Below are 26,672 nucleotides of genomic sequence, written 5' to 3' on the forward strand. Positions count from 1 at the left end.
CTCCCTGGCCACCATCCCTTTCCTTCTCTGGCTACCCAGGTTCTGCTGTCCTAGAAAGATCAAGGGATGGCTCTGTCCCTCTTTGAAGTCCTTTAGCTCTTCCAGTCCTCCCTCCTGCTCACTTTTGAGGTTTGCTCATTTCCACAGACTTCACTTTTGGAACTTGGCATGGGCTGGCTGCCTGCTGCTGGGGGTTCAGGGCTGAACTTTTCCTGTGGGTGGGCTCACTTTCAGACCAGACCAGAAGTTCCCTGAAGGCAGGGACTCTGTTTGGCACAGAGCCAGGTGAAAATGCTTTGCTGAATGTGGGAATGAATGGTCACGGATGAAAGATGAGTTGTTCCAACCTGCGGCTGACAGCTGAGCTCTAAGTCTTCAGAGGCATCCATAGCAAAGAGCCCCTGCTTCCAGGTTCCCCAGAAGAGGAATTCCTGCTCCCTATGGGCAGGCGTTATTGTGGGTCCTGGACATAGCCTTATACAGTTTACAGTCCTGGGATGGGTGGGGGGAAATGGAGAAGACTGCAGCACTGAAGAGGCAGGAGGGGAGTGGACCTCAGAGGTAGCGAGGTGTAAAGGAACAGGCTGCTGGCATTTGGGCTGTAGATGGTTATCTGGTGGTGGCAGGGAGGTCCTGAGGCAGAACAGCCTCCTGGCAGGGTTTGTGTGGTCCTTCCCCCTTGCTGCACCTCATCAATCGAGCAAGGCTCCCCTTTCCAAAAGTGGCTGCTCTGTAGCCTCCAGCACCAGCCCCTGAGTGCATCCCCTAACCCTCCTCTGAACTAGGCCTGCCCTGGCCTGGGCTGCAGGGCCACCTCTGGCACTGGCTCACTGTGTGACCTTGGGTGAGTCAGGTCTCCTCTGTCAGCCTTCTTTGTTCTGAACCCTAACTTTCAGCTTAGACATGTGTTTCCAGATGGGCAGACTGAGTCCCCAGGAAGGGTTGGGGTTTGATGAGCTCCTTGGAAGGGATTCTTCCCTGCCACCTTCCTCGAAAGGGCTCCAAATCTCATTACTGGGTGAGGCACAGGGCAAGGAAATAGCTCCCAGTGGGATCCCCTCTACCAATCTCAGTTTCTTCCTCCTTACAAGAGGGGGAGTCAGAAAGGTGGGTGGCCACCCTTGTGGCCAAGAGATTGTGATTGTGCTGAATTTTGCCAGCAACTTCAGGTCTTCCCCAGAATGTTCTCCGTGGAGACCAAGAACTTGGCGGATTCCTGAGAACAGTTCTGCACCCATTCTGCACATGGAGAAGCCAGGTCTGCAGAAGGCGTGGGATTGGTCCAAGGGCAGGTGGCAGGTGACCTGAAACCTCTAGGCCCCTGGCCCCAGGCAGCCTGGTTCCTCAATGGAGTCGCCCCCCCCCCCCACCGCTCTGCCTGGGGTGTGGCCGCAGTGTCGTGGCTGCCCGGCAGGGTGCCCACTGCGGGAGCACAGCGGGCCTTTGTGCCAGGCGGGCACCACACCCTGGCCGGCCCCTCCCCGCTCAGGGGACAGTCCTTACCTGCCGGCCTGGCCCGCTGCCGCCCAGCCAACAGCTCGGCGTGCTCCTTGTTCCTCGCTCTGCGTCCAGAGCTGCTCCCCGACGGCGCAGCGCAGGGGCCCCCGCACGACAGCCCAGCTGCCCGGACTTCGCGGGTCCCCTCCCCCGGGGCTGATCATTAACCCGGAGGTCGTATAAGGAGCAAGTGGCCCGGGGCGGGAGGGACGCATCGCCGCCGCCGCCATGGACAGTAGCACCTGGAGCCCCGCGACCGCCACCACTGCCGCGCCCCTCGCGTCACACGAGCGCATCCGCAATGCGGCCGACATCTCTGTCATCGTCATCTACTTTGTGGTGGTGATGGCTGTCGGGCTGTGGGTATGTGGGGGCCCTGGGACGCGGGCTGAGGGGGCGAGAGCCACTGGGAGGATGAGAGGGGCGCACGGAGGAGCGACGGCCTCCGTGAGCTGCAAGGGGAGAGTGGGCTTAAGGGTCTATGGAGCGGAGTGGAAATGACTTGAAAGCGCTCGGGAGGAGTTCAGGGGGCACAGAGCGGAGGTGAGGGGCCGGCAAGCACGGATGAGCAGAAGTGAGAGGGGTGCCGAAGGGAGCCGCCCAGGAAGGCCCAAGGAGGATATCTCGGACCCAGGGGCAGAGAAGGAAGGTGGGAGACTGGAGAGGCTGGGGGAGGGTGTGAGGGGCAGGAGAGGACCAGCTTGGAGCTGCAGGGAGGGTCCCCCGGCTCGGGAGATGAGCCCTGAAGAGGTGACTGCTGTCCTGCCTCTTTGTCATTCAGTGTTGGATGGAAAAGAAACAGTGTAGAATGAGAGAGACACAAGCCCCTGCCAGCTGCAGGTGCTGTGGGGCAGCCCAAGGTGAGGGCCCTGCTGGGTGTCCCCCTCCTGGGAATGCTGACCTGAAGCCTTGTGTCCTGGGATCACAGGGGCTGGAGTGAGTTAGAGCTGGGAAAGCTAGGTCACAGAGGAGGAGGAGGAAGACCAGAGTGTGGCCAGGTGCTGGGAAGAGGGAAATGCCTATGGCTCCCCTTTGGGGCTCTGGGGACACACCAAACCAGAAAAACTTGTTCTTGGCAGCCTGGAACTTGGAAATTTCACTTATGACAGACTCGGGCACACCCAGCAACTAGAAGAGATGTTTTAAATGAGCAAATATTCCAGCCCCTCTCAAAGGCTGTCATGGGGTGGTGGTGGCGGTGATAGGCCAGGAGGCTGCAGTGCCAGCAGGTGGTTATATTGAACTCTTTTGACTTAGAGGAGAGGAGAGTGGACGTTAACCCTTCCACGGCCACAGAGTTTTTTCAAGGATAAAAGGAAGTGTTCATTTTTTTTTTTTTAAGGAATTGTAGAAACCAGATGTGATTGAAAGTTTCCTCAAGTGTCACAAGAGATTGGTGTCGCTGATTCTTTCGCAATACTCAGCTTCCCACATATAGTGGGGAGTGTCTAACTAGGAGCCAGGATTCTCAAGTTGAGTACCAGCTTTGACATGGTTCCAGCCATGTGACCTTGGGGGACCCCCCTCAGCCTCAATTTACTGAAGTGTGAAATAGGTACAATCTTGCCTATATTTATGACTCCCCAAGGTTGTTGTGAGCATGTGCAGAGATGAATCTTTATGGACTCTAGGAATCTTTTTCTATACCATTATCATTTGCCCTGCAGGCTATGAGCCAGGCCCTGAATTATTTTTGTCCTTTTAAGTAAAATGGGCAAAGGTGGTCAGCTGGGTAGGACATCTTCACAAAAAGCTACGAGACAGAGAAGGCAGGAATGCTAGTGCCCATTTTACAGAAGAGGAAATTGAAGCCTCATGTGGTTGTGATTTGCCTAAGGTTGCAACACATGGATGGTTCCTGGAACTCAGGTCTCTGGACTCTTCCACAGTACCGGGCATTTCTCACCTTGCCTGCCTTCCTTCCCTGACCTCACTCCTGCATATAAGTTCTGGAGCCAAGATGTGAATCCATCATTTGCAAGCTGTGCTGTACTGCCTGTTTCCCAGACAATCACTGATAATCTCCGTTCCCTTAACCGATCTCATTTTAGCCCTGCTGGTTATGGTGTTTACACTTTTCAAATATCTGTGAATCAGTATCACTTGTCCTGTTAAATGCTACTTAATGAGCCTGCTAGTATTTGTCTAGATTTAATCTTCCCCCATTAGTCAGTGCCTCTGGAGCCTGGTCATTGAACGTGCTGGATTTCTTCCAGTTTACATTCCTCTTTTTTCTATTGGAGCATCAAGAGTGTCTTGGTTCAGGGACAGGCATCCTGACTTCTGCATGATTTCTGGGCTGCACGGACAGAGCACTCCAGGCTCATCGTGCTTCCTCAGCTTAGAAAAGGCATCCACAGCCAATGTCCCTCTGTCACATCCTCATGTCTTCTAACATTATTTTGTCTATTTTATCCTCTTCCAATGCTGCCTCATCCGATTATATTTGGGCTTGAGCTTATAACTTCTGTGTCTATTTCCATGTTTCTTTCACCACCTCTTGGTTTGTTTTTTGGGGGATTTTATATCCTTTTAGGCTGAATCTCTGACTTTATTCTTTCTGGAAGATTTCATTGAGCTAATCTGAAACCCCATATGTAAGGGGTTGTTAAACTCTGGCCATGGGCCAAATCTGGCCCACAGCCTGTTTTTGTATGGCCCACAAGTTAAGAATGGTTTTATTCTTTTAACAGGTAGTAAAACCCAAAACAAAGTAAGAAGAGTATGCGACAGAGATTGTATATATCTCACGAAACCTAAAAGTATTTGCTATCTGGCCCTTTTTCTTTACAGAAAAAATTTACTCACCCCTGCCTTCTGTAATCATTTGTACTAATAGCATCATTGGATACCTGAGTAGCAATGGCCCCTGTGATAGCCCAACCTCCCCATTTTATAGATGAGGATCAGAGAGGGTGACCAGAAGTCACTCAGATGCATCAGCAGCAGAGCTGGGACTAGAACCCAGGTCTCATGATGCCAAAGGCAATACTCTTTCCACTATCTTACCTTTCCTCCTCCCTAAGACATTATCCTTTCTGGAAATACCCTCTCCATGGTCTTTCCCACCCCCTGCATTGCTGTGACAGTGTCCTGGTGGTGCTCAATTCCTTCTTTCCTCACATATTTTCATAAAGTGAGGGCCTAAAGTTTATCAAGTTCAACCCTCTTCATCCTATACTTGAGTCTTTTCTTTACACCACTTGACAAGTTGTCAACAATCTTCATTTGAATACTTCCAACAGAAACTCTCCCCGGCGCATTTCCATCTCTGGACAGCTCTGGCAGTGAGGAAACTCTTCCTGGTACTGAGCTCAGATCTGATGTCGTGGAGCCTCTCCCACTGTGTATGGTGGTGCCTTATGCAGACCACGCAGAGCGAGTCTGTCCCCCTTTACGTATCAGAAGGTGATAGGCCACACCTGAGTCTTCTCTTCTCCAGGCCCAACATCCCCAGTTTCTTAGGCTTCAAACAAAGGTCTGAAGTGCCTTCCTTTTGCGCAATATTTTTATTCCATTGAAGAAAAAAATGTGGGTCAGTAATTGTGCTTCTTTTGCCCCTGTGCCTTGCAATTGTGAAATCATTCTTTTCTAGTTGCAGAGTGGACAGGCAAATTTAATGCTATGGTTTACAAAGTGGGGTCTGGAACTTTTCTTTTTTCGAGCATCCCTTGCTTGCAGAGACAATGTCTTTCTATTTGTACGATGTGAACAGCGGGGAGGAAGGAGGCAGGGTATATGAGCTGCAATGCATGCCCCAGGAAGCACCTACTGAATGTTACTGACAGACTGCAGAATGTCTGTCTGGAGGGGTGTTGCTCATTTCCAGAAGGAGTGTTCAGGGTGGGATATGGGGGAGGAGTAGAGGCAGAGGGCACTGAGAAACGCATTTATCCTTTTTACTAAATGTGTGCCATGCATAAGGCATTACGCTAAGCATTATTAGGGAGGATTAAAAATTTGTAAAATTTTACCATAATCAAACTAATTAACATATCTATCACCTCACATGGTTACAATTTTTTATTTTTATGATGAGAGCACTTAAGATCTACTCTCTTAGCAAATTTAACTATACAATACAGTATTATGAACTAGTCACCATGCTGTAAGTTAGATCTCCAGATCTTATTCATGTTATAACTGAAACTTTGTACCTTTTGACCAACATCTATTTCCCTCACCCCCAGCCTCTGGCAATGAACGTGATGCAGTCTATATAGAAGCTGAAATATAATGATGTACACCTGAAATTTACACAATGTTATAAACCAATGTGAACTCAATAAAAAAAATTAAAAAATGAATATGTATTTCAAAATGTCACACTGTATACTTAAATATATAAAATTCTTATTTGTCAAATAAACCTCAATAAAGCTGGAAAAAATTTGTAATATAGTAATGCAAAGTAAAAAAATTGTAAGGGCTGTGAAGGGGGTATGGACCGAGTTCTCTCGATGTTCAAAGGAGAGAGGGATAATTTTGTTTGGGGAGGGAAGGAGGCCATCCAGGAGGAGGAGGTTTCCGAGGGAGAGTGTTAGGTGAGGTTTCGTGGGGAAGGTGGCATTTGAGGGGCCTTGAAGGATGGGTACGCAGGGTCTGGGCTTGCGAAGATGAGGGGATGAACTTTCTGAAGAGGAAGAGGCCTGATGTAAACACATCTCTCCTCATTTTTTATCCACCCCCAGAATCATCCCTGAATTATCCAGCTTTTCGCTCTAGTCTCTGTCCTCACATTCTTCCTCTAAGCTCCTTGTTTCTGAGACCAACTTGGAAATGTTGTGTCTGGGCCCCAAACCCGCTTTTCCAGTCCCTCCAACCCTGCCTGGGGGCATCATCCTGCTCTCACTTCAGAATGACCTTCAGAACGGCCTTTCCCTGGCCAACTGCTGGAGCTTTAGTCCTTGGGACTTATTTCTGTTTCAGCCCCAGCTACCTTCCCTGCTCCTTGAGTCTGTTGGTCCTCTTGTTATTTCCTGAAAAATCACTACAGAGGCTCCGAGAATATGTTCTGTGGGAGGGAGGACCCTGCCAGGAGTCCAGAAGGATCCTAGCCACACTCTCCCCGGCACTGCCTAGCACACAGGAGTGCTCAACAATCTGTGATTGTTTGGACGCATGAATGGCCCTGCTTCCTAAAGGACTAAGCTCAGTACCTCTTTGCAGTCTGAGCACCCAGCAATGTGCTCTCTGTAGCACACGTTTGCTGAATGAATGGCCAGTTTCTAAATGCCTGAAATGTCACCATCGGAGGTTAATTCCTTTGGACTAGTGATGCTCTTCAGCCTCAGGGGTCACCTATGAAAATGCAAACAACCCTGACAGGACTAAGTCATTATCAGCCATTAGCATTTTCAGGGAGATTAGCAAGCCTCAGCTAAGGGAAGGCTGTCGACACAGAGAAAGAGGAAGAGGGAAGGAGGCCAGGGGCAGAGACACTGTCCCTGTTTTGTGGTGGAGGACTGGGCCTGGGCCTGGGCCTGAGCTGGACCAGAAATAAGCCGAAGGTTCAGAGTCAGCGTTCCAAGGGAGCTGTGAAAGGGGCTGGTTGTCATTTATTTGTATGTCCTTCTTCTCATAAACCTTCAGTGGCTCCCTACTGCCTATAGAATAAAGCCTCCACTTTTTAGCCTGGCACTTGAGGGTCTGCAGTCAGCCCCCACTTCTCACCACTCTCCCCATTTGTACACCTCAGCCAGGTGGCCAGATAATACCGCTCACCGTTCCCTCCCTCCCGACGCAGGTGCAGTGCCACCTCTGGGACATCACTCGTGCTGTTCACACAGTCTGAAATGTCCTTTCCTTCTTTTCTCCGATAATAAATATCACGCTTTCTTCAAGACTTGCTGAATGCTCCCCACTCTGTGAAGCCTTTCCTGACACCCCAGTCAGAAAGAATGCTCTCCTTCCTCTGTTTTCATAATAATAATAATCATAATAATAATAATACCTCAGTATTCATAATATATTGAAAAGTAATGTTTCCATTAAGCTCCTACCTACATCCCCAGAGAGGAAAGTTTTGAATTGAGTTTCAATGTTCAGTCTTTTAGGTAATATTTGGTACGAATACAGTGCACTATAGCATTTTTCTTTCTTTTTGTTTTAGTAACAGCATTATTGAGATACAATTCACATACCATATGATGCTTTTAAAAAGTATGATATTTCACTAGACACCTTCGGTATGCTTGTAAAAAGGCATAAAAATTTCCACTTCCCCTTATTTACCAGACAAACAGATCCAGGCCAAGTGACTTACTCAAAGCCACACCTTAAGATCCTTGCAGAGCTAACACTAGGGCAAGCTGTTTAAACCGTCTGAGCCTCAGTCTTCTGTCTGTGAATGTAGGTCCCTGCCCACTTCATCTGAGTGTACTGGAGTTCTGGGGGAGTAAGGAATGTGGAAGTGTTTCAGAAAGTGAAGTGGGTAGAAGAAAGTGTGAGTATAGGGAGGTGGGAGGGTATATCCTGTTGGCTGACATGGTCACTCTGTTCTTGTTTTCTATTGAATTTTTGACCCTTCCTCTTCAGGCGATGTTTTCCACTAATCGTGGGACCGTTGGAGGCTTCTTCCTGGCAGGACGAAATATGGTGTGGTGGCCGGTAAGTTTTCTCTAAAATACTATTTGCTTAACTACGATATTCACTGTAGGAGGAGGCCATTTTCTTCCTGGCTTTGGGTGGTGGTGATTCTTCCTTCCTGCCTTAGATCCCTCGTGGTGGGTCTCCTGCTCACCAGGTCTCCTGGGCACCCTTAATCTCTTGTGGTAAGGGAATAGCCTTTAAATAAATAATGCTTGGAATCCTTCAAGGGATAAATAGGGGGAAAGACTACACAAGGCGGGCAGTGTGGAGAAGCAAAAAAAACCACACAGACGGAGGTGATCTGGGCAAACTTGAGCTTCTACTTCAGTATCTATAAAATGAGGATGGTAATATTTACTTTGCAGGAGTGTTATGAGAAGTAGAGACTTCTTATGGGTGGAAACTCAATAAGTAGTAGCTCTTTTGCTATCTTTTTGCTACTTTGAGCCCCATGGAAGAGAGACTTTATCTGTCCTACCTCAGGAACCTAACGCAGTGCCTGTCACACAGGAGGCCCTCAATAAATAAATACTTGTAGAATGGATGGAGGAGAAGGCCCCTACTGTTCCCAATTACAGTTTTCCTCATCTCTTGGTGGATTTTGTATTTTGTATATTTGAGAGGTGTTTCCCTGACCCTTGTACATGGGCAGCACTATCCCAATCAAAGGACATGTGCATGGGTGGACGAGAACCTGGGAGGTCTCTTCCATCCTAACAGCAGCAGGCTCTGGCTAGTTTATCAGTTCGGTTCAATGACCATTTCGATTCAGAGTTCTCACCAAAATGACTGGTTGACCAAACTGGCCAAATTATGCGAGCCCTTGGGCTTAAGATACAAGAAACACTGGCTGGTGAAAGAGGGTGATAATGAAGCATACATTGCAATGAGATTGACAACTATGGGTTGACTGGAGGAAGCAAGAAAGTAAAGACTGTCCCTGTCATATACATAGCAGAGGGAGAAGTTACGAGGAAATCACGCAGTTGGCCTTTGATCAGCTATTTTGGGATGGATTTTAAGAACTGGCATCTTCACTGTTGCTTGGGTTATCCCTGAAGTCATTTCTGCTTTATCCTTAAGGTGGCCAAGAATACTGGGCAGATGCTGGTTTCTGTAGTGGATCCCTCATGGTGATCTCTCCTGACACATTTTATCTTCTCATGCTTTGGATTTTGGTGCTTTTAAGCTAGTGTCAAATAGGCAGCTCTGATCACAAAGTTCAAGATAAGTCTGGGGTGGTCCCTCTAAAACTGTGCTGTCCAATATGGTAGCCACTAATCACATTGGCTATTTACATTGAAATTAAAATTAGATAAAATTAGAAATTTCTTTCCTTAGTCACACTAGCCATATTTCAAGTGCTTAATAGCTACTTGTGGATAGTGGCTACCATATTGAACAGTGCAGGTCCAGAACATTTCCATCATTGTAGAAAGTTCTATTGGGCAGTGCTGCTGTACAGATTTCAGAGCCAAGTCTGACATGAAATCTCAGTGGATTTGAGATTTGCTAAATTGAAGAACTGAATAGGACCTTGAAGTTTACTTTAATTATTTTGAAGACAGTGCACTCTCCACCCCATCTAATGCTTCAGCGTCCCCTACGGTAAACCTGCCAAGTGCTCATCCAGCCTCAGGTTGCATCCAGCCCCATAGTCTCCCTCCCTGCCCCCACCGCTATGATGAGAAACTAATATCTCTTCATGTAAAATTTCTAGAGCTGATTTATTGGGGGGTAAGATCTCAGCTTCCAATCTCTAGGTCGTGGAGAAACCAACAAGAGGGCGAGGCATGGGGCAGAACCACCTTTAGGAGATACGCATTTTGGGCTAGGCCTGGGAGCACATCACGTCTTAACCAGCGATAATATCTTTCTTCCTGATGGCACCCAGGTCTGAGTCCGGGCTGAGAGTTGGTTGTTGAGAGGAATTAGCCCCACCCAAAGCGGGTAGGATTCAATGGTTCGTGTGGGGTTTCCTGTGAGTACTGTTTTTCTTACTCATGTCTCAGTGTTGGATTATTCTAACCAACAGAGAAACATGGCATCGTTCTTTTGTGCAGGTCACTGCTTCCTTATGAGGCTGAAACTCAACTTTTCTTCCTCCGATAGTTTCCATCTAAGGCTTCATGAGATTACATTAATGATTTCTAAACCTGCCCATGTGTCAGAATCACTGGGTGTACTTTCTGAAAATACAAATTCCTAGGCCTCACTCCAGACCTACTAAATGAAAAAACCTTAGAAGAGTGTCCCAGGAGTCTGCATTTTTAAAAAATCTTCCCAAATGCTTTTGATGATCAGGCAGGTTTGATAATCACTGGTTTGGGTAGACTCTTATCTATCTGGTCAGATTTATTGAAAACATCACCATCGGTTAGGGATACTGAGAAGGGGGATTCTTGAATGGGGAAGCAGCGACCTCTAGGTCTCTCCTAACTCTGAGAATGCTCTAATTCTAGAAAATTCTATAGTAGAATGAGCATGGGCTTTGAAGTCAGCATATCTGAACTGCCACATTTATTAGTTGTTTGACTTCGGGCAAGTCACTGAACTTCCCTGAGCTTCAATTTTTACCTCTATAAAAAAGGATAATAATACCTGCTTTGGAGGGTTCTTGCCAGTATTAAACGAGATAATGGATGTATAGCACTTGGCACGGTGCTTGGCTAGTGCTCAATAAATGGGAACGTTAAGAAATGGTGGGAAGGGGAGTGCCCAGTAGCGTAGTGGTTAAGTTCGCATGCTCTGCTTCGGTGGCCTGGAGTTCATGGGTTTGGATCCTGGGCACAGACCTATGCACCGTTCGTCAGGCCATGCTGTGGTGGCATCCCATATGCAAAACGTAGAGGAAGATTGGCATGGATGTTAGCTAAGGGCCACTCTTCCTCACCAAAAAAAAAAAAAAATGGTGGGAAGGTCAGGAGTGCCAAGGAACCCTCCTATTGGCGTCTGTCTGGTGCATAGCACTTAGTCATGCCCAGTAAATGGAAGCTACCATTTATGTGATGCTGTTGCTGCTGCTTCACTTAAATTTAATGTTCAGATTGACTGTGTGGATAAATGAACATGATTTATATGCATATTTATTTACACTCTGTAAATTTATTTATATTCTGTAAATCACCTGGCTAAACATTGACCACATTTAACATCTCTGAAGTTGGCTTTTGTGTTATAATCAATCAGTGGCTTGCCATGGTTTAAATGGCCGTGTTTTTTCTTTCTTTGTGCTTCATGGTACATCTTACGATAGTTGGTGTTTTAGATTTAGTAAAGTATGGTTACATTCTAAAGTAGTGGTTTTTGGAAACAACCCTTATGTGCTGCAGAAATGCCTCAGGGGCTGCCTTCCCCCTCCTTCTCAGCAACTTGACATTTATTTATTTTATATAAGGGGAATCTGCTAAGATTGTGTTTGAGAACAAGATTCTGCTGACTTACAAAGTTTAAAAACTGCTCATCTAGAAGAAAAATAGGCATGATGATTTCCATTCTAAAATTTAAAATGGTTTTAAAACACTACCGCAATACACACTTGAAAGAAAGAGTTGAAGGAAAACACAGCATGCAAGAAAATGCAAATCTGGTACTTTCCAAAAACTGAAAAATAGTTTAAACTATATCAAACTTATATTTCTAAATTTCCCTTTGCGTTAAATACAAAGTCAGTTCAAGCCTGTCTGTCAGCCTAGAAGTTCCTAACTGGAGTCTCAGTTCTCAACTGTGCTGGCCCAAGGAGAACACCACAGGGTCACAGGCTCTTCAGAGCTGACGTTTCTCTCAGCCTGTTGACTGCAGCAGAAACCCTCCGGTGGGACACTTGACCCCCTCCATCTGCCTTTAGCCCCATCGCTTTGTGCTGTAGGAGGAGCAAGCAGCCAGAGAGGCTTTGGGAAGACAGTCCTAGGGGATACGAGGAGGGGAGGACCTGTGTTGACCTTGGATTGACACACCCGAGGCCAGGAGGGCTTGGTTAGTCACCCACAAGAAATCAGGGGGAAATCAGAGCTTGTCAAGTCTAAAAGGAGATTGGACAAAGGAGAGGCCAGTTAAGGGCATTCCTGGGAGCTTTGGGGACTTTGATAGGAGCAGTTGTGACCTGTAACAGGTGAAGATCCAGGACGTCTGGAAAAAGACCCCTTTCCTAAAAAGTTAATGAGGCCAAGAAAGAGAAATAGTTTGTGCCTTGGCCTGGAGAGAGAAGTGAGGGACAATTGGAGAGGAGGAGCCAGAACTCCAAGGCTGGGCTACAAGAGTAGTCAGCTTACACAGGGATCCAGGAGGGAGGTCCCCAGAAGCCTGAGTCATGCGTGAGGCAAGCCAAGCCAACTGAGTAACAGGAAACCATGAAGCTATACCTTTTCTGACTGTGGGCTGGTTGGAGGGCCAAGATTCCCCTTTTTTATGGCACTTTTAACAAACAGCTGCCTATGAGGTGTGTTGTAATGATTATTTGGGGATATGGGAGATATGAAAGCAGGAATATGAGGTTTGAGGGAGAAATCCCCCACTCCTTGGCTAATGGTAGCAGAAATTACTCAGAGATCCCAGGTACATAGCCCAGTGGAGGACTCTTGTTTTGGAGTAGAGTTTGGTCACACCTGCCAGAGCTAGCTCCATGGGAGCAGCAGGGTACAATTGTGCTAAGCCAACCCTTCCACAGCCCCATGCAATGCAGAAGTAAGCATTCCAAAAGGAGTGGGAACTGGAGACCTCACAAGGAACCTAAGGACTTGGCTTATCCCAGCTTTGTGACATTGGGCAAATCATTAACCTCTCTGAGCCTCAGAGAGTCTCCTCTTTTGTAAGATTCCACACCACAGAGGAAGGAACAAGCAGGAGGAAATGGGTGTGGGCATGCCAGCCAGTCCATCGCCAGTGAGGGTCTTGAAAATGGAACGGCTGTGTGTCTCTCAATAACCATAGTTTCTTTCCTTTCCCTATTATTAGAGAATCATCAGAGAGGAGTATAGCACAGTGGTTTAGGGCAAATGTTGACAAACTTTCTCTGTAAAGGGCCAGATAATAAATATTTTTGGCTTCACAGGCTATCTGATCTCTGTCACAACTACTCAACTCTTGTTGTCGCATGAAATCAGCCACGGATGATACATAAATGGAGGGGTGTGGCTGTGTTCCAGTAAAACTTTATTTACAAAAACAGGCAGAGGGTCAGATTTGGCCTGTAGGCCCTAGTTTGTTGACACCTTGTTTAGGCCTGCTCTAGAGTCAGGCTGCTTGGGTTCGAATCCAGCCTCTGCCCCTTCCTATCTGTGTAACCCTGTTTGAGTTACTAACATCTCTATGCCTTACATTTGCTATCTCTATAATGGGGATAACAGTACCTCTCGAGGTTATTGTGAGGATGCATACACAGTCTCAGAACGGTGCCTGGCACACAGTAAACTCTCCAGTTTAGTTCTTATTCTCCTTTTTTCAACTGGAATCTTTTGAAGGACCATCATATCACTGATCTGATTGAATCTTCAGCGATCCAGCAAGAATGATGATTAACCCCATGGGTTGCCCAAGTTCACACAAGATAACAACAGAGCTCTCTGTTCTTCTGGTATTTCAGGTCTCTTTCTCCTTATCATTTGAGATGGAAATTTATGAGATCAATAGAAATAGTCTAAAAGTTTATCTGAAAACCAAGAAATTCTTTCATTTAGGGCTGACTAGAGACCCTGATAGAAGTTTTCCCTGAGGAAAGAGGACAGCTTCTCATACTTCTTGAACTCTCTTGAGTAAAATGTTCTGATTTTATCTTTAAGTCTCTAAAACCTAACGATCAGATCAGAGTTCAACCATTTAGGATGCTACCAGAGTGGCCAATGGGAGGCCTGGAAGAGGCTGGTAGGCCTAAGACCTAGGTGGGAACTCATGAATGAGAGAGGAAGAACGTGAACTGGGTGAATGGACACAGGAGAGGCCGAGAGCTCACCAAGGGAGCAAAGCTCAGAAAGAAATGAGATGGAAGATGGACAAATACTTGGCCTTCATAAGCCTGGGTGGAAGTGACCACCAAGTCTAGTTGGCTGTCCCTTCCTGCTCTGATTGCTTTCCACCTGCATGTAGCTATCTGTGCTTTCATTTATCCCAGTGTCCAATGATAAGAGTGGAGTCTGTATTTTTCTTAATCTTTTTCTTTATCTCTTCTGACACCCAGTCCAGGGCCTTGCATCTAGAAGGCACTTGACAAATATGTGCTAAATTAAAGAAATGGGAGGGATGAGAGGGACATGTTCCCAGACTCTCATGCTGAACCCCCTGTTGATGTCACCTGGGACCTCAGTCTGTTATTCTGCAGTGGCCACACAGTGTAGGCAGTGGTAAGAATTCAGGTGGTTAGGAGGCTGCTGGGTCTGAGTCAAAGCCGGCCTCCAGCAGCGCTCCACATTTCTGTTCCTATGTACAGAGAAAATTTATTTTCTTTAGGTTTCTTTTTTAGGCTCATGGTAGTAAAATTGGAAAAGCAAGCCTAGCCCCAATCAGAGTGCCCAACTTCAGCCCACATTGGACCCCTTGGTAAAGTCTGGTATGGCCTTGCTTCCTCACTAACTCAAACATTTGGTTTTTCTCAGTTTGAGTCAAGATTTTGCAAAACTTGGCAGTTCCCTTAGATATGTATCTCCTTTCTGGTGAGTTTTTTGCTTAGTATGCCCAGTTGCTGCCTTGCTCTTAAAGGACCTGTTCCTTCTCTTCTCCTCCCTTTCCTCTTCCTTCCTCCTCCTGTTTCTTCTCTCCTCCTTCTCCTCCTCTTTCTCCTCTCTGCTCTCCTCCCCTCTCCCTCTCCCCCTCATCCTTCTCTCTCTTTCTTTTTGGTGGGGCCATTTCCCTCCCATTCTTCATGGCTTAGTCTCCTCCGAGGAATTTCTCTGATTAATGCACAGCCACTCACCACCCCATCCGTGTATTCTGTGTGTTCCTAGGCATCAGTGGACTGGTATGTAGCCAAGTTGCTATCATCTAGCTCGTACCTAAGCTCCTGCCTGCTCCTTTCCCTCTGGCTTTCTTCCCAGTATTTTCTAACACATTAGCACTTCCGCAGACACAGAAAGGACAAAGTAAATTATAGTCAATATTTCTGGTTGGTTGAAGTCAGAAGAGTGCTGAAATGGTAGACTAAGATGAAATCTTTGGATTATTCATGTTAGAAATGTTTCTAGGCCTTCCCTGTCCATTGGCATGACACAATTTAAGTCAGCGGCAGCTATATGTATCTTTTTGGGTGAACTTTATATTAGGGAGATGTTTTAGAATTGGGATTAAGAGCATGGACTCTGGGGGCCGGCCTGGTGGCACAGCAGTTACGTGCGTGTGCTCTGCTTCGGCGGCCCGGGGATCGCAGGTTCAGGTCTCAGGAGCGCACTGACGCACCACTTGTCAAGCCATGCTGTGGCGGCGTCCTATATAAAGTAGAAGAAGATGGGCATGGATGTTAGTCCAGGGCCAATCTTTCTCAGCAAAAAATGAGGAGGATTGGTATCGGATGTTAGCTCAGGGCTGATCTTTCTCACAAAAAAAAAAAAAAAAAGGAGCATGGACTCTGGAGCCAGGCTGCCATGGTTTGAACCCCAGCTCCACCCATTCCTAGCTTTGTGGCCTTGGGTGAGTTACTTAACCTCTCTGTGCCTCAGTTTCCTCAACTGCAAAATAGAGATCATAGTACCTACCTCATAGAGTTGTTTTGAGGATTAAATTAGTTAATACATGTAAATCTCTTAGAACAGTATATAGTTGGTACCACCCAAGTTGACTATTCTTACCATCATCATCATCATTATCGTATCTCATCTCTAGATCCTCCTCTTTAAATTGTGAATTCAATCATTTATCCACTTATGCGTTGCTGTTCTTTCATTCTGCATCTACGTTTGTGACCTACTAAGTGCCACATTCTGTGTTAGGTGCTGGTATATATTTGTGTGTGTGTGTGTGTGTGTGTGCGTGGCACACATAGTCTTATAAAATATATCTAAAATTACAAATATTGTGTTTGTGTAAGTGTTAAGCAGGAAATGTATTTGAGTCAAGGGTGGGAGGGAAGGAGAGGGATCTTTCTTAACCTACCTAAGAGGGTCAGGGAAAGGCCTTTCTGAGGATTGGGCATTTAGATTGCGACCTGAAGGACCAGAAGGAGGCAGCCACATGAAGATTGCGGGAAGAGCAATCCAGCAAGCAGAAGGAACAGAATGGTCAAAAGCTTGAGGTAGGGAGGAGCTTGAGGTACTTGAGGAACTGAAGGGGCCCAGTGTAGGGGAGAGATCGTGGATATTGATCAGGACCTTTGGGTAAGGGCCCTGAGTTATTGCTGATCCCGAGGACAAGCCCATCTGAATTGGTGTGGGGTTGGCCTCCAGCCTTCTTGACCTATAAATGCCAACAGAAGACCTCACCTGCCTTTTGTGCCAACAACCTGTGGGAAAATAGCACCTTTGGCAGTTATTTCCTGATTTCCTGCCCTTTTGATTCTTGGGGCAAGGAGAGACGTCTGTGAAGATAATGAATGAAAGGCACCTATTGTCTGCGGAGGATGTGAGCTGATATAGAGTAAACAGAGATTATGATGACCCTGGAGCAAGGCCTGTGTCTAAATATTTACCAGAGTCTCAGAAATAAAATATTCTGAATATATGAGCCCCACCTTTTCTTCTGTCTCAGTCCAGGAAGTGTGATATCTGAGAGATGGGAAGCGTCAAAGATTAAACCTTTCCAAACTTCCCCTATGAAAAGATAATTTATGAAGGGAATCAAGATGCTAATTCGGGTTAAAGACCGGTTCCCCAGAGGATGAGGGAGGAATCTGAAATACAAGTGTGATGCAGATGTGAACATGCTGTTGGTGAATTTACTGTGAGATGAGTAGGGGGCTCTGACCCCACTGTGCCCCTTCAGGAAGGTTCAGGGAAGTGTGGTGCTGTGGCTTCCCTTTCTGTCCCTTGGATGTCAGTCACGTTTGGCTGTGGGGCCTTGGGCAAATCACATCACATCTGGTCCTCAGTCTTCTCACCTGTAAAATGATGAGAATAAAACCTAACTCACAGACTGTTGTGAGCATGAAATAAGATAAAGTGAATGAAGTGCCTGGCCCCACACTTGGCCTTTTTAAAAGAGGCACTGTAAAAATTAGTCATCCTCTCTCTCTTTCTTATTCTCCCCAGATGGGGCTCTTAAAGTGTGGTGCCCACACCAGCAGCATCAGTAACATAGGGGATCTTGTTAGAAATGCAAAATTTCCAGCCCCAATCCAGATCTATTGTATCAGAAACTCCAAGGGATAGGGCTGAGCAATCTGTGGTTTAACAAGCCCTCCAGGTGATTCTGATTAGGGTGGACCAATTTAGCAAATAAAACTACAGCATGGCCAGTTAAATCTGAATTTTAGACAGTGAACACTTTTTTAGTATAAGTACGTCTCATGCAATATTGGGATATACTTTTACTAAAAATGTATTTGTTTATCTGAAATTCAGATTTAATTGGGTGTCCTGTATTTTAACTCAAGATACTGATACCTGCTAAAGTTGGAGCACCACTGTGTGAGGATATCTCAAGGGAGGCATGTAGCACAGAGAAGGAGCGGAGAGGAGGCCCTGGGATATCCTGGTGTCATTCCTTAAAGCGAAGACTGAAGCTGGGAGCAGAAAGCCACCTCCAGAGCTCTGGATATTCTGGGTATTATGTGGTCCGTTAACAAAGAAAGTGGTTTCCTGAAACACATTTTCTCTTTGAGCTGTGAAGATCTTGCTCCCTCCGAGAGAAAACGACCACTCTGTCTCTTTCCTTTCGGGCACTCCATAAAAACATGGGCTGTGTGAAAGCATCATCAATATTCCTTCAGAATAGCATGCTTTTGTGGGGCAAAGCTTTCTTAGAGGTTTCTCACACTTGTCACCTCACTTAGCCCTTGTGAGGTAGGCGAAGAAGGACTCTTTGGTTTATGGTGGAGGAAACTGGGTCTCAAGGCAGTCAAGTGACTGGCTCAAAGTCATGTAATTTACTCTGGCAGAGCCAAGATCAGAACCAGGTTGGAAGGCTCCCAGTGTGCTTAGAAGGAAGAGAAGAGAGTGAAGTCCACACCATTTACTTATGCTTTCAAATGTGATGGTTGATACAGAGTACCTTTTTCAAATCCGTGTCTGCTTCTGGGAGTGAAGCTAGGAAAACACACACAGCCATCGTCTGCCTTACACAATTTTGACTCCTGGGTTGGTGGTGCTCAGTGTACACATGCTATCTTATTTCCTAAGGGTGTGGAAGTCAAGATAAAGTTAATATGTAAACTTGAATCACTTTCTTTCTCTGGACTATAATTTTGTTTTCATTTGAAAGTGACAAGGTCGACCATAATCATTTCCCAGGTAATTCCAGCTCTAACATCAGATGACTGGGCTAAGATGTCTGTTTTCTATTTCCTATCACACAAAACATAATTTTTAGTTAGCATTCAATGACATTTTTGTGTCTTTTTCTACATCTCCCGACAATAGATGCATAACTTCCCTGCATGTTTTGTTCTCAGGTCTGAGGCTCTGCGAGTGAATCTGAGACACCTCTGGAATTGTTGCCCTTTACTGTTAAAGGTTTTAAAGAATTGTGTTCTGATTATAAAATCTCACAGATTGTGGAAAAATTAGAAACGTGTAAAAAATACAAAAACACACTGATTGATTTCTCTTCCAAAAATAACCGCTGGTAAATTTGGATATATATATATATATACAATATATATACATACATATAAAATTTTGGGGAATCATATGATATACAAGCTTGTATGTTATTTTTTTGTTTGACATTTTATTACGGTCATCTCCCCATGTCATAACAAACTCTTCAAAGGTATAATGTTTTGTGTGTGTGTGTGTGTGAGGAAGATTAGCCTTGAGATAACCTCTGTTGCCAATCCTCCTCTTTTTTTGCTGAGGAAGATTGGCCCTGGGCTAACATCTGTGCCCATCTTCCTCTATTTTATATGGGACGCCTACCACAGCATGGCTTGATTAGTGGTGCGTAGGTCTGTGCCCAGGATCCAAACCTGCGAACCCTGGGCTGCCAAAGCGGAGTGTGTGAACCCAACCACTACGCCACTAGGCCGGCCCCAAAGTTATAATTTTAATGGCTGTATAATATTCTATCTTAAGTGTGTACCTTAATTTATTCAGTCATTTTCTTATTGTTGGGCATTTATGTTATTTCCAACTTTCCTATATTGTAAGTAACATGGCAATGAACATAGTAATGAAATCCTTGTATATAAATCTTTGTCTTCTTCTCTGATAATTTGCTTAAGATAGAGTCCTAAAAGTAGGGTTGTATGGTGGGAGGAGATGAGATTGTTATATGTACCAACAAACAGCTTTCCAGAATTTCTATTCTATCAGAAATATATGGGAGAACCTATTTACTTGCCAACACCAAGTATTATCACTTAAAAAATTTTGCCTACATGGTGGACTAACCCACAAAGTCCTAACCCCCTTGAGGTCTTGTTCTTACTAACAGTGAGGTTGCCATATTGACATATCAGAGCAGTTTACCCACAAAGTCCTTTCCCCCTTGAGGTCTTGTTCTTACTAACACTGAGGTCACCATATTGACATATCAGAGCAGTTCATAGTTTCTAGTGTGCTCCATTGTTCTTATGGGTCCCTTCTGGGCCTGGCAAGCCAGGTTTATTGCCTCTTCCTTAGGAAAGAGTGGTCCTTGGTGGGTCCCCGTGAAGAGTCCTGACTCCATGCAGCCAGCAGGAACAAATGCATCTCTAAGGCATTAGGTCACCATGGTTCCTGTTGTTTCTCCAAGAGGAGAAGCCAAGGATTTGGTATCACTCACTCACTCAGCAGACTTTTATTGTGTGCTTGCCACGTGCAAGGAAAGTCCTGTGCTAAGTGGAATCAGAAATGCTCTTTGAGGGCTAGAAGATATCTGGGGGACAATACTTGTGCCAGAAACAGTTACCAGCGTGGGGCGTGACATGTACCAGGAGAGTGCAACAGACGACATGGGTAAGACATGATAGGAGGAAGAGTTCAGCTCTGGATGGTGTCAGTGGACAGATGGGACTGGCTTTCTTTTGAAGACTGGGGCAGTGATTTTGTAGGCAGAACTTGATGGATAGGGAGTTCCAAGCAGAGGGAAATGGCATAATTAAAAGCAGGTGGCAGGAAAGCCAGAGCATATCTAAAAGACTGAGTTGGTGTGGTTTAGCCAGAGCATAGGGCAACTGAAAGGACTTGGAGGGACTGCTGGGTGTGGAGGAGGAGGAGGGGGCTGGATTGCGGAGACCCTTGAGGGCCTATAATTCTTCTTCCCAGTTTCTTGCTATGGCAGAGGAGTCCTCCAGTCATCAGTATTTGTTGCCTCTGCTGGTTGAGGTCACCCTTATAACCCCATCTCTTGAGGAGACAAATTGTTTGTGGAAGGATTTCCCACAAGGTCTTTGAGTGGCTTCTGTGGATTTCCATTTGAAATGTCTCAATCACTTTGCTATGGCGTGAGGGTATTCTGGAAGTCTTTATTCCACTGAGCCCACCAGTTCTGGGGATTTGCCGGTGAGATTGGTCAAAACTTCTTGCAGTCCACGTGCTACATGTTGGCATGTGGTTGAAGCGACGGTGCCTCCTACTCGGTAGCAGAAGTGCTATCGTAACAGATGTTTAAAACTCGAGGGATTAAGTAAGGGATTTTGGAGAGATAGTCTCTTTCACCCCAAACTTTTTGTCCTCCACATCTTAGCATCCCAATTTTGTAGATAGTCGCTATGCTCCTGTTCATGAGGAGAGGTCAAAACAAGTTTAAGGAGGAAGCAGTGACTTTTGATATGGTCTAGGGCAGGCTTCTCAAACTTTATTGTGCATAAGAATCACCTGGAGAGCTTATTACTCTGATTCAGTAGGTCTGGGGTGGGGACCGAAGATTTGCATTTCTCGCAAGCTCCCAGGTGAAGCTGATGCTCTTGGCTTACAGAACATTCTGTAAGTAGCATTGGATCAGGGATCCCATTTCTAGGGCCAAGTTAAGGACTGATGGAGTAATCATTAAGTAGACTAATGTCCGCCTTTTGTTTGAGCGATAGATCCCATCCTTGCTAGCTTCTGACTTCTGACATTAATAGTTAGTAGGAAGAAATGAATTTGGCCAAATGTTTTCATTTATGATTTAAGTAGTTTTCCCTTTAGAGAAGGCTCATGGGAAAACAGCAAATTTGTGCCAAACCCTGGAAGAATTGAAGTAAAAAAATTTTAAGTGATAGAGCCACTGTATTGTTAAGGCAAACCAAATTGGTATTATCAGAAATCTAAATTGCAATGAGAGGAAATCTGTTCTTGTTAAATGGTCCAAATAAGTTAAAGGCACATTCTCTTGCAGTGACAGGAATTAGAGGGACTGGCTTAGTTCTCACCACTGCCAAGGACTCATAGATGAGTGGCAGGTTTAAAAGAGGATTTGAAGCCACATGATGTTAAAACCAGATGGAAAGTCAAGAAGGGCAGCCTGCTTCGCTCTGGACAGCCCATGTCTGGAGTGGTCCATTCAGGTCTGAGGTCTACTGGACGACATAGGTGGGTTTTAGGGCAGCAGAGAGCAGAAAGGATGGTGAGATTCAAGTCCATGGCCAATGAGAAGCAGACACTTGAGAAGAGGAAGCTTAGCCTAGAGAAGATCTGTGGGTGGACACAGCCCCTGTCCTCAGATATTGGAAGGGCTGGCTTGTGGCAGAGAGATTTGACTTGTTCTGTATCACTCCAGAGGGCAGAAGTAGGACCAGTGGGGAGATTTCAGCTCAAGGTAAAGAAGGACTTTGTAACCATTAGAGTTGTTTCATTACGGATTCAGCTGCCTTGTAAGGTGGGTAGTTCTCTGTCACTAGAGGTACACATACGGAAGCTAACCATCACTTGGGGCATGTTGTAGAGGGGATTCAAGCTGTGACACCTATGGGTCCATCCAACTCTGGAGGATTCTATGATTCTATAATTTCTCCATATGTTTCCCTTCCTGCTAACTTTCTAGGATAGGAAATTTAGGTGGTGAAATTTGTTTGTGAATTCCCTGAAGTCAAAGGAATACATAATCTTTTTGCCTTTTGTGATGTGACATTATGTTATTTCCCCAGTTACCATGCTATCAAATCTGTTGGGTTTGGTCAGACCAAACGGTGCAAGGCTCATCTTGCACAGTGACAGCAAAACTACCCAAATACTTGTCATGCTTCTTGAGCCCCATAAGGTGACGAGGAAGGTTTGGAAAGAAGTTAGTCAGAAGCAAGGTCAAGCTGGGGGAAATTTTAGATAAAGTCTAAATCCTGAACTCAGAAGGAATGTGGGAGGAAAATACAAGAAGGCCGTGATGATTCATGTCACTGGGTCACTCCCTAGATGGGGCATGATTCCCACATGGGTATGAATGTGGGTGAGGAGGGGACAGAGAGAGTGTTTGGGAAATCAGAGTGATGAAAGCGTTGTTAATGAGCTTCAGGGAGAGGAAGGGCAGTGTAGGTAATAAAGCAATGATGTCTATATTAGCCTGCTTGGGCTGCCATAACAAAATACTATAGACTGGGTGGCTTAAACAACAGAAATTAATTTTCTCACAGTTCTTGAGGCTAGAAAGTGAGGATCAGGGTGCTGTCAGGGTTGGTTTCTATGAGTTCTCCCTTCCTGGCTTATAGATGGCTGCCTCCTCTCTGTGTACTCACGTGAACTCTACTCTGTCCATGTGGAGGGAGAGAGAGATCTCTGGTGTCTCTCCCTTTTCTCATAAGGACCAGTCCTATCAGATTAGGGCCCCACCCTTGTGACCTAATTTAACCTTAATTACCTTCCTAAAGACCCTATCTCCAAATACGGTCACATTGGGCGTTAGGGCTTCAACATAAGAATTTTGAGGGAACACAGTTCAGACCAAAATGGTGTCCATTGTAGTTCTTGTGGATTGTCTTTGAGGGTGAAGTGATTGTCCTCTTGGAGGAAAGAAAGGACATTGGTTGAGGGCCAGCTGAGTGTCGGTCACTGCTGATTCATAATCTCATTTGACTCCTGCACAACTCTGTCATGAGAAAAGATTGAAGCTTGCAGATGTTATGATCATCCAGATAGTAAGAGGTCAAGAAAGCATTCAAAGTCTAAGTTTTAAGCTCATGCTCTCTTCTCACTAGAGGGGACTTTAACTTGAAATCTTGCTGAATTCCTATGACTAAGTCTTTAAACTTGGAGCTGCCAGGAAGACTGTTGGCAGACCCATTTTGAGGGTCTGGGAAGGTCTCTGAATGGGGAAGTGAATTAATCAGTGTTGTGCTTTGGGGAGGTAACTGGCCATGTGAATGGTGGGTGACTGGAGATAATCTAGAAGCCTGCTGCCATGGTCCTGTTAAGACATATGATAGCCTGCACAAGGGTGGTATAAAAAGTGCTAGATGCCTATGATATTGTGAAGGTGGAGTCAGGGTTTTGGTAAATGATTGAGTGAGGGCCATAGGGTGAAGGGAGGAAATCTCAGATGTGGCCAAGGTGAGCAACTGGGAGAATAGTAGTGCTCTTGCAGAAATGAACCAAACCTGGGCCCGGGACATTCTGGAATCCCCAAAGCTCTCCTGCCCTCATTCCATCAGATGGTGAGGGGGGATCTCAGGAAAGCCTGCAACTACTTAAAGTCCAATGTCCCCCTTTGGGGGGATGTTGGAGAGGACCTCTTGAACTTAAGGTTAATCTAATATGGTTAATCATTACTGGTAATTATGCCCATAATAGTACAACATTAGGCTTAATAATTTATCAAGTGAGAGATGATAAATGAAAATATAGTGGCTCAGGAGAGGCAGGCTATAGGCAGAAGAGAATTTTGATTAAAAGTGGGCTGCTATCCCCACCAAGCTTTGAAGAGAAAGAGGTGGATGTATTTAAACATCCTGCTTTCCTCCTATTTTCCCCTTCTTTTTTTGAACTTGCAAAGCATTTTAATGTTTATGCTATAATGAGGATGAGATGTAGTCTGGACCAATACAACTTTTCACACCATGAGAATTCCACTTATAGTCAGAGGCAATAGTAATTTACTTCCTTATGCAAAGTTTACTGGATCCTATTTTTTAACTGGCAGTCTAGTGGTTAAGATTTGGTGCCGTCACTGCGGCAGCACAGGTTCATTTCCTAGTCAGGGAACTATACCACTCATCTGTTGGTTGTCATACTGTGGTGGCTGTGTTTTGCTGTGATGCTGAAGGCTATGCCACTGGTATTTCACAGAGTCACCCATGGTGGACAGGTTTCAGCAGAGCTTCTAGACTGAGACAGACTGGAAGAAAGACCTGGCCACCCACTTCCAAAAAAAATGGCCATGAAAACCCTATGCATAGCAGCAGAGCATTTTCTGATATAGTGCCGGGAGATGAGAGAATGGCACAAAAAGATGGGACAGGGTTCCACTCTGCTGTACACAGGGTCACTAGGAGTCAGAATCCACTCAACGGCACTAACAACAAATTCTTTTAACAAAGGCAAGCATGCTTATGTTTTACAATGCAATTTAAAGTACAGATAACAAAAGATTAAAACTTTTAAGTTCGTAGTTTCTCTTTCTTAATGAATGGCATCCACCCAGTTACTGACGTCCTGAATCTAGGAGTTCCCCTTGATTACTCTTTCCCTCATTTCCCAACCTGATCAATCAACAAGGCCTGTCAACTTTGTTTCTCAAACATTCCTCCAATCTTTTTGCTTGCCTTGTCTCGACTGCTACCACCTGAGACCAAGCTGCTGTCCTCTCTCACCTCGATGGAACAATAGCCTCCCACACATTTCTCTGTTTTCTCCCTTGCCCCCAACACTACACTCTCCACACACTTCAGAGCAATCTTTAAAAGCAAATTAGATTTTGTTCCCTCCACTACTGAAAATCCTGCAATGGCTTCTGATTACACTTAGAATCAAATCCATGCTTCCTAGCCTGGCTTGCTGGGACCTACATGATGTATCCCCTCCCAACTTTCCATCTCATCCTCTTGCCCATCACACTCCAGCCACTCTGGCCTTCTTTCTGCTTCTCAACCATGATGACCTTCTCCCTTGGGAGTCTTTGCTTTGCCAGAATGCTTTCCCTCTGATCTCAGCATAGTTGACCTCTTTTGTCATTCTGATGTCAGCTTAGAGGTCACCCCCACAGAGGGACCTTTCCCCGACTCTCCAATCTAAAGTGGTCACTCATCACACCTACTCTAATCTCTTCACGGCACTTACCACTCTCTGATCTTTTATTTATTTATTTATTTCCTCTGTTAGAATATAAGCTTCTAGAAAGTAGAGATTTTGTCTGTACTATTCACAGTGGAATCCCCACTGTCTAGAATAGTGCTTGACACATTGAGTGATGCTAAGTTAATATTTATTGAGTGAATGAATGAAGGCACTTACACCACTGTCTCCTCATCATTCCAGAGACCTCCTTCTGGCCCAGTCTTCAGGGATCTCCCTCTCCTCTGACTTAGCATTTGGCACTAAGCACCCACTGCCTTATATTGGGGGATAGGGTCTGGTACAGCTAGGACAGTTTCTTGGAGTAATCTGTCTTTTGGGAAATAACGTGTTTTTTTTTCCTTTTTTTTTTTTATTGATGTTTTAATGGTTTCTAACATTGTGAAATTTTGGGTTGTACATTTTTGTTTGTCCATCACCACATATATGACTCCCTTCACCCCTTGTGCCCACCCCCCACCCCCACTGCCCTGGTAACCACAGTTCAGTTTTCTCTGTCCATGTGTTGGTTTATATTCCACATATGAGTGAGATCATACAGTGTTTGTCTTTCTCTTTCTGGCTTATTTCACTTAACATAATACGCTCCAGGCCCATCCATGTTGTTGCAAATGGGACAATTTTGTCTTTTTTTATGGCTAAGTAGTATTCCATTGTATATATATACCACATTTTCTTAATCCAATCGTCAGTCGAGGGACACTTAGGTTGCTTCCACTTCTTGGCTATGGTGAATAATGCTGCAATGAACATAGGGGTGCATAAGCCTCTTTGGATTGTTGATTTCAGGTGCGTTGGATAGATTCCCAGTAGTGGGATGGCTGGATCATAGGGCATCTCTATTTTTAATTCTTTGAGGAATCTCCATACCGTTTTCCATAGAGGCTGCACCAATTTGCATTCCCACCAGCTGTGTATGAGCGTTCCTGTTTCTCCACATCCTCTCCAACATTTGTTGTTTTTTGTCTTGGTGATTATAGCCATTCTAACAGGCGTGAAGTGGTATCTTAGTGTTGTTTTGATTTGCATTTCCCTGATGATTAGTGATGTTGAGCATCTTTTCATGTGCCTATTGGCCATCTGTATATCTTCCTTGGAGAAGTGTCTGTTCATTTGGGAAATAACGTGTTTTGTTCTAGATTTGGACCATCTTAGGGATATTAGACAAATAGCTACCAGCCTTCCCCCGTGGCTCAGCAAGAATGGGGATAATTATAGTAGTTTGGTATCAAATGCTGCTACGCCTTCTCTTCCTGAGTATAGAAGGACTCTAGAACTTTCTCTTGGACCTCAGATGCAATTGAGTTGATGGCGCAGCATCATGAT

The 26,672-nt window shown here is 45.3% G+C and overlaps 1 protein-coding gene across 1 annotated transcript in view; it reads left to right on the plus strand.

Annotated features, from left to right (window-relative positions):
* Positions 1 to 1,702: 1,702 nt before the first annotated feature.
* Positions 1,703 to 26,672, plus strand: part of SLC5A1 (solute carrier family 5 member 1) — a 59,548-nt gene continuing 34,578 nt past the window's right edge. The window contains exons 1-2 of the mRNA XM_058531870.1: positions 1,703 to 1,860; positions 8,035 to 8,106. Coding sequence (XP_058387853.1) covers positions 1,726 to 1,860; positions 8,035 to 8,106 — 207 coding nt within the window. The 5' untranslated portion in view covers positions 1,703 to 1,725. The remainder of the gene's footprint in view (positions 1,861 to 8,034; positions 8,107 to 26,672) is intronic.

The sequence above is a fragment of the Diceros bicornis genome, chromosome 35 (assembly GCF_020826845.1).
Source record: "Diceros bicornis minor isolate mBicDic1 chromosome 35, mDicBic1.mat.cur, whole genome shotgun sequence".
Lineage (NCBI taxonomy): Eukaryota > Metazoa > Chordata > Mammalia > Perissodactyla > Rhinocerotidae > Diceros > Diceros bicornis.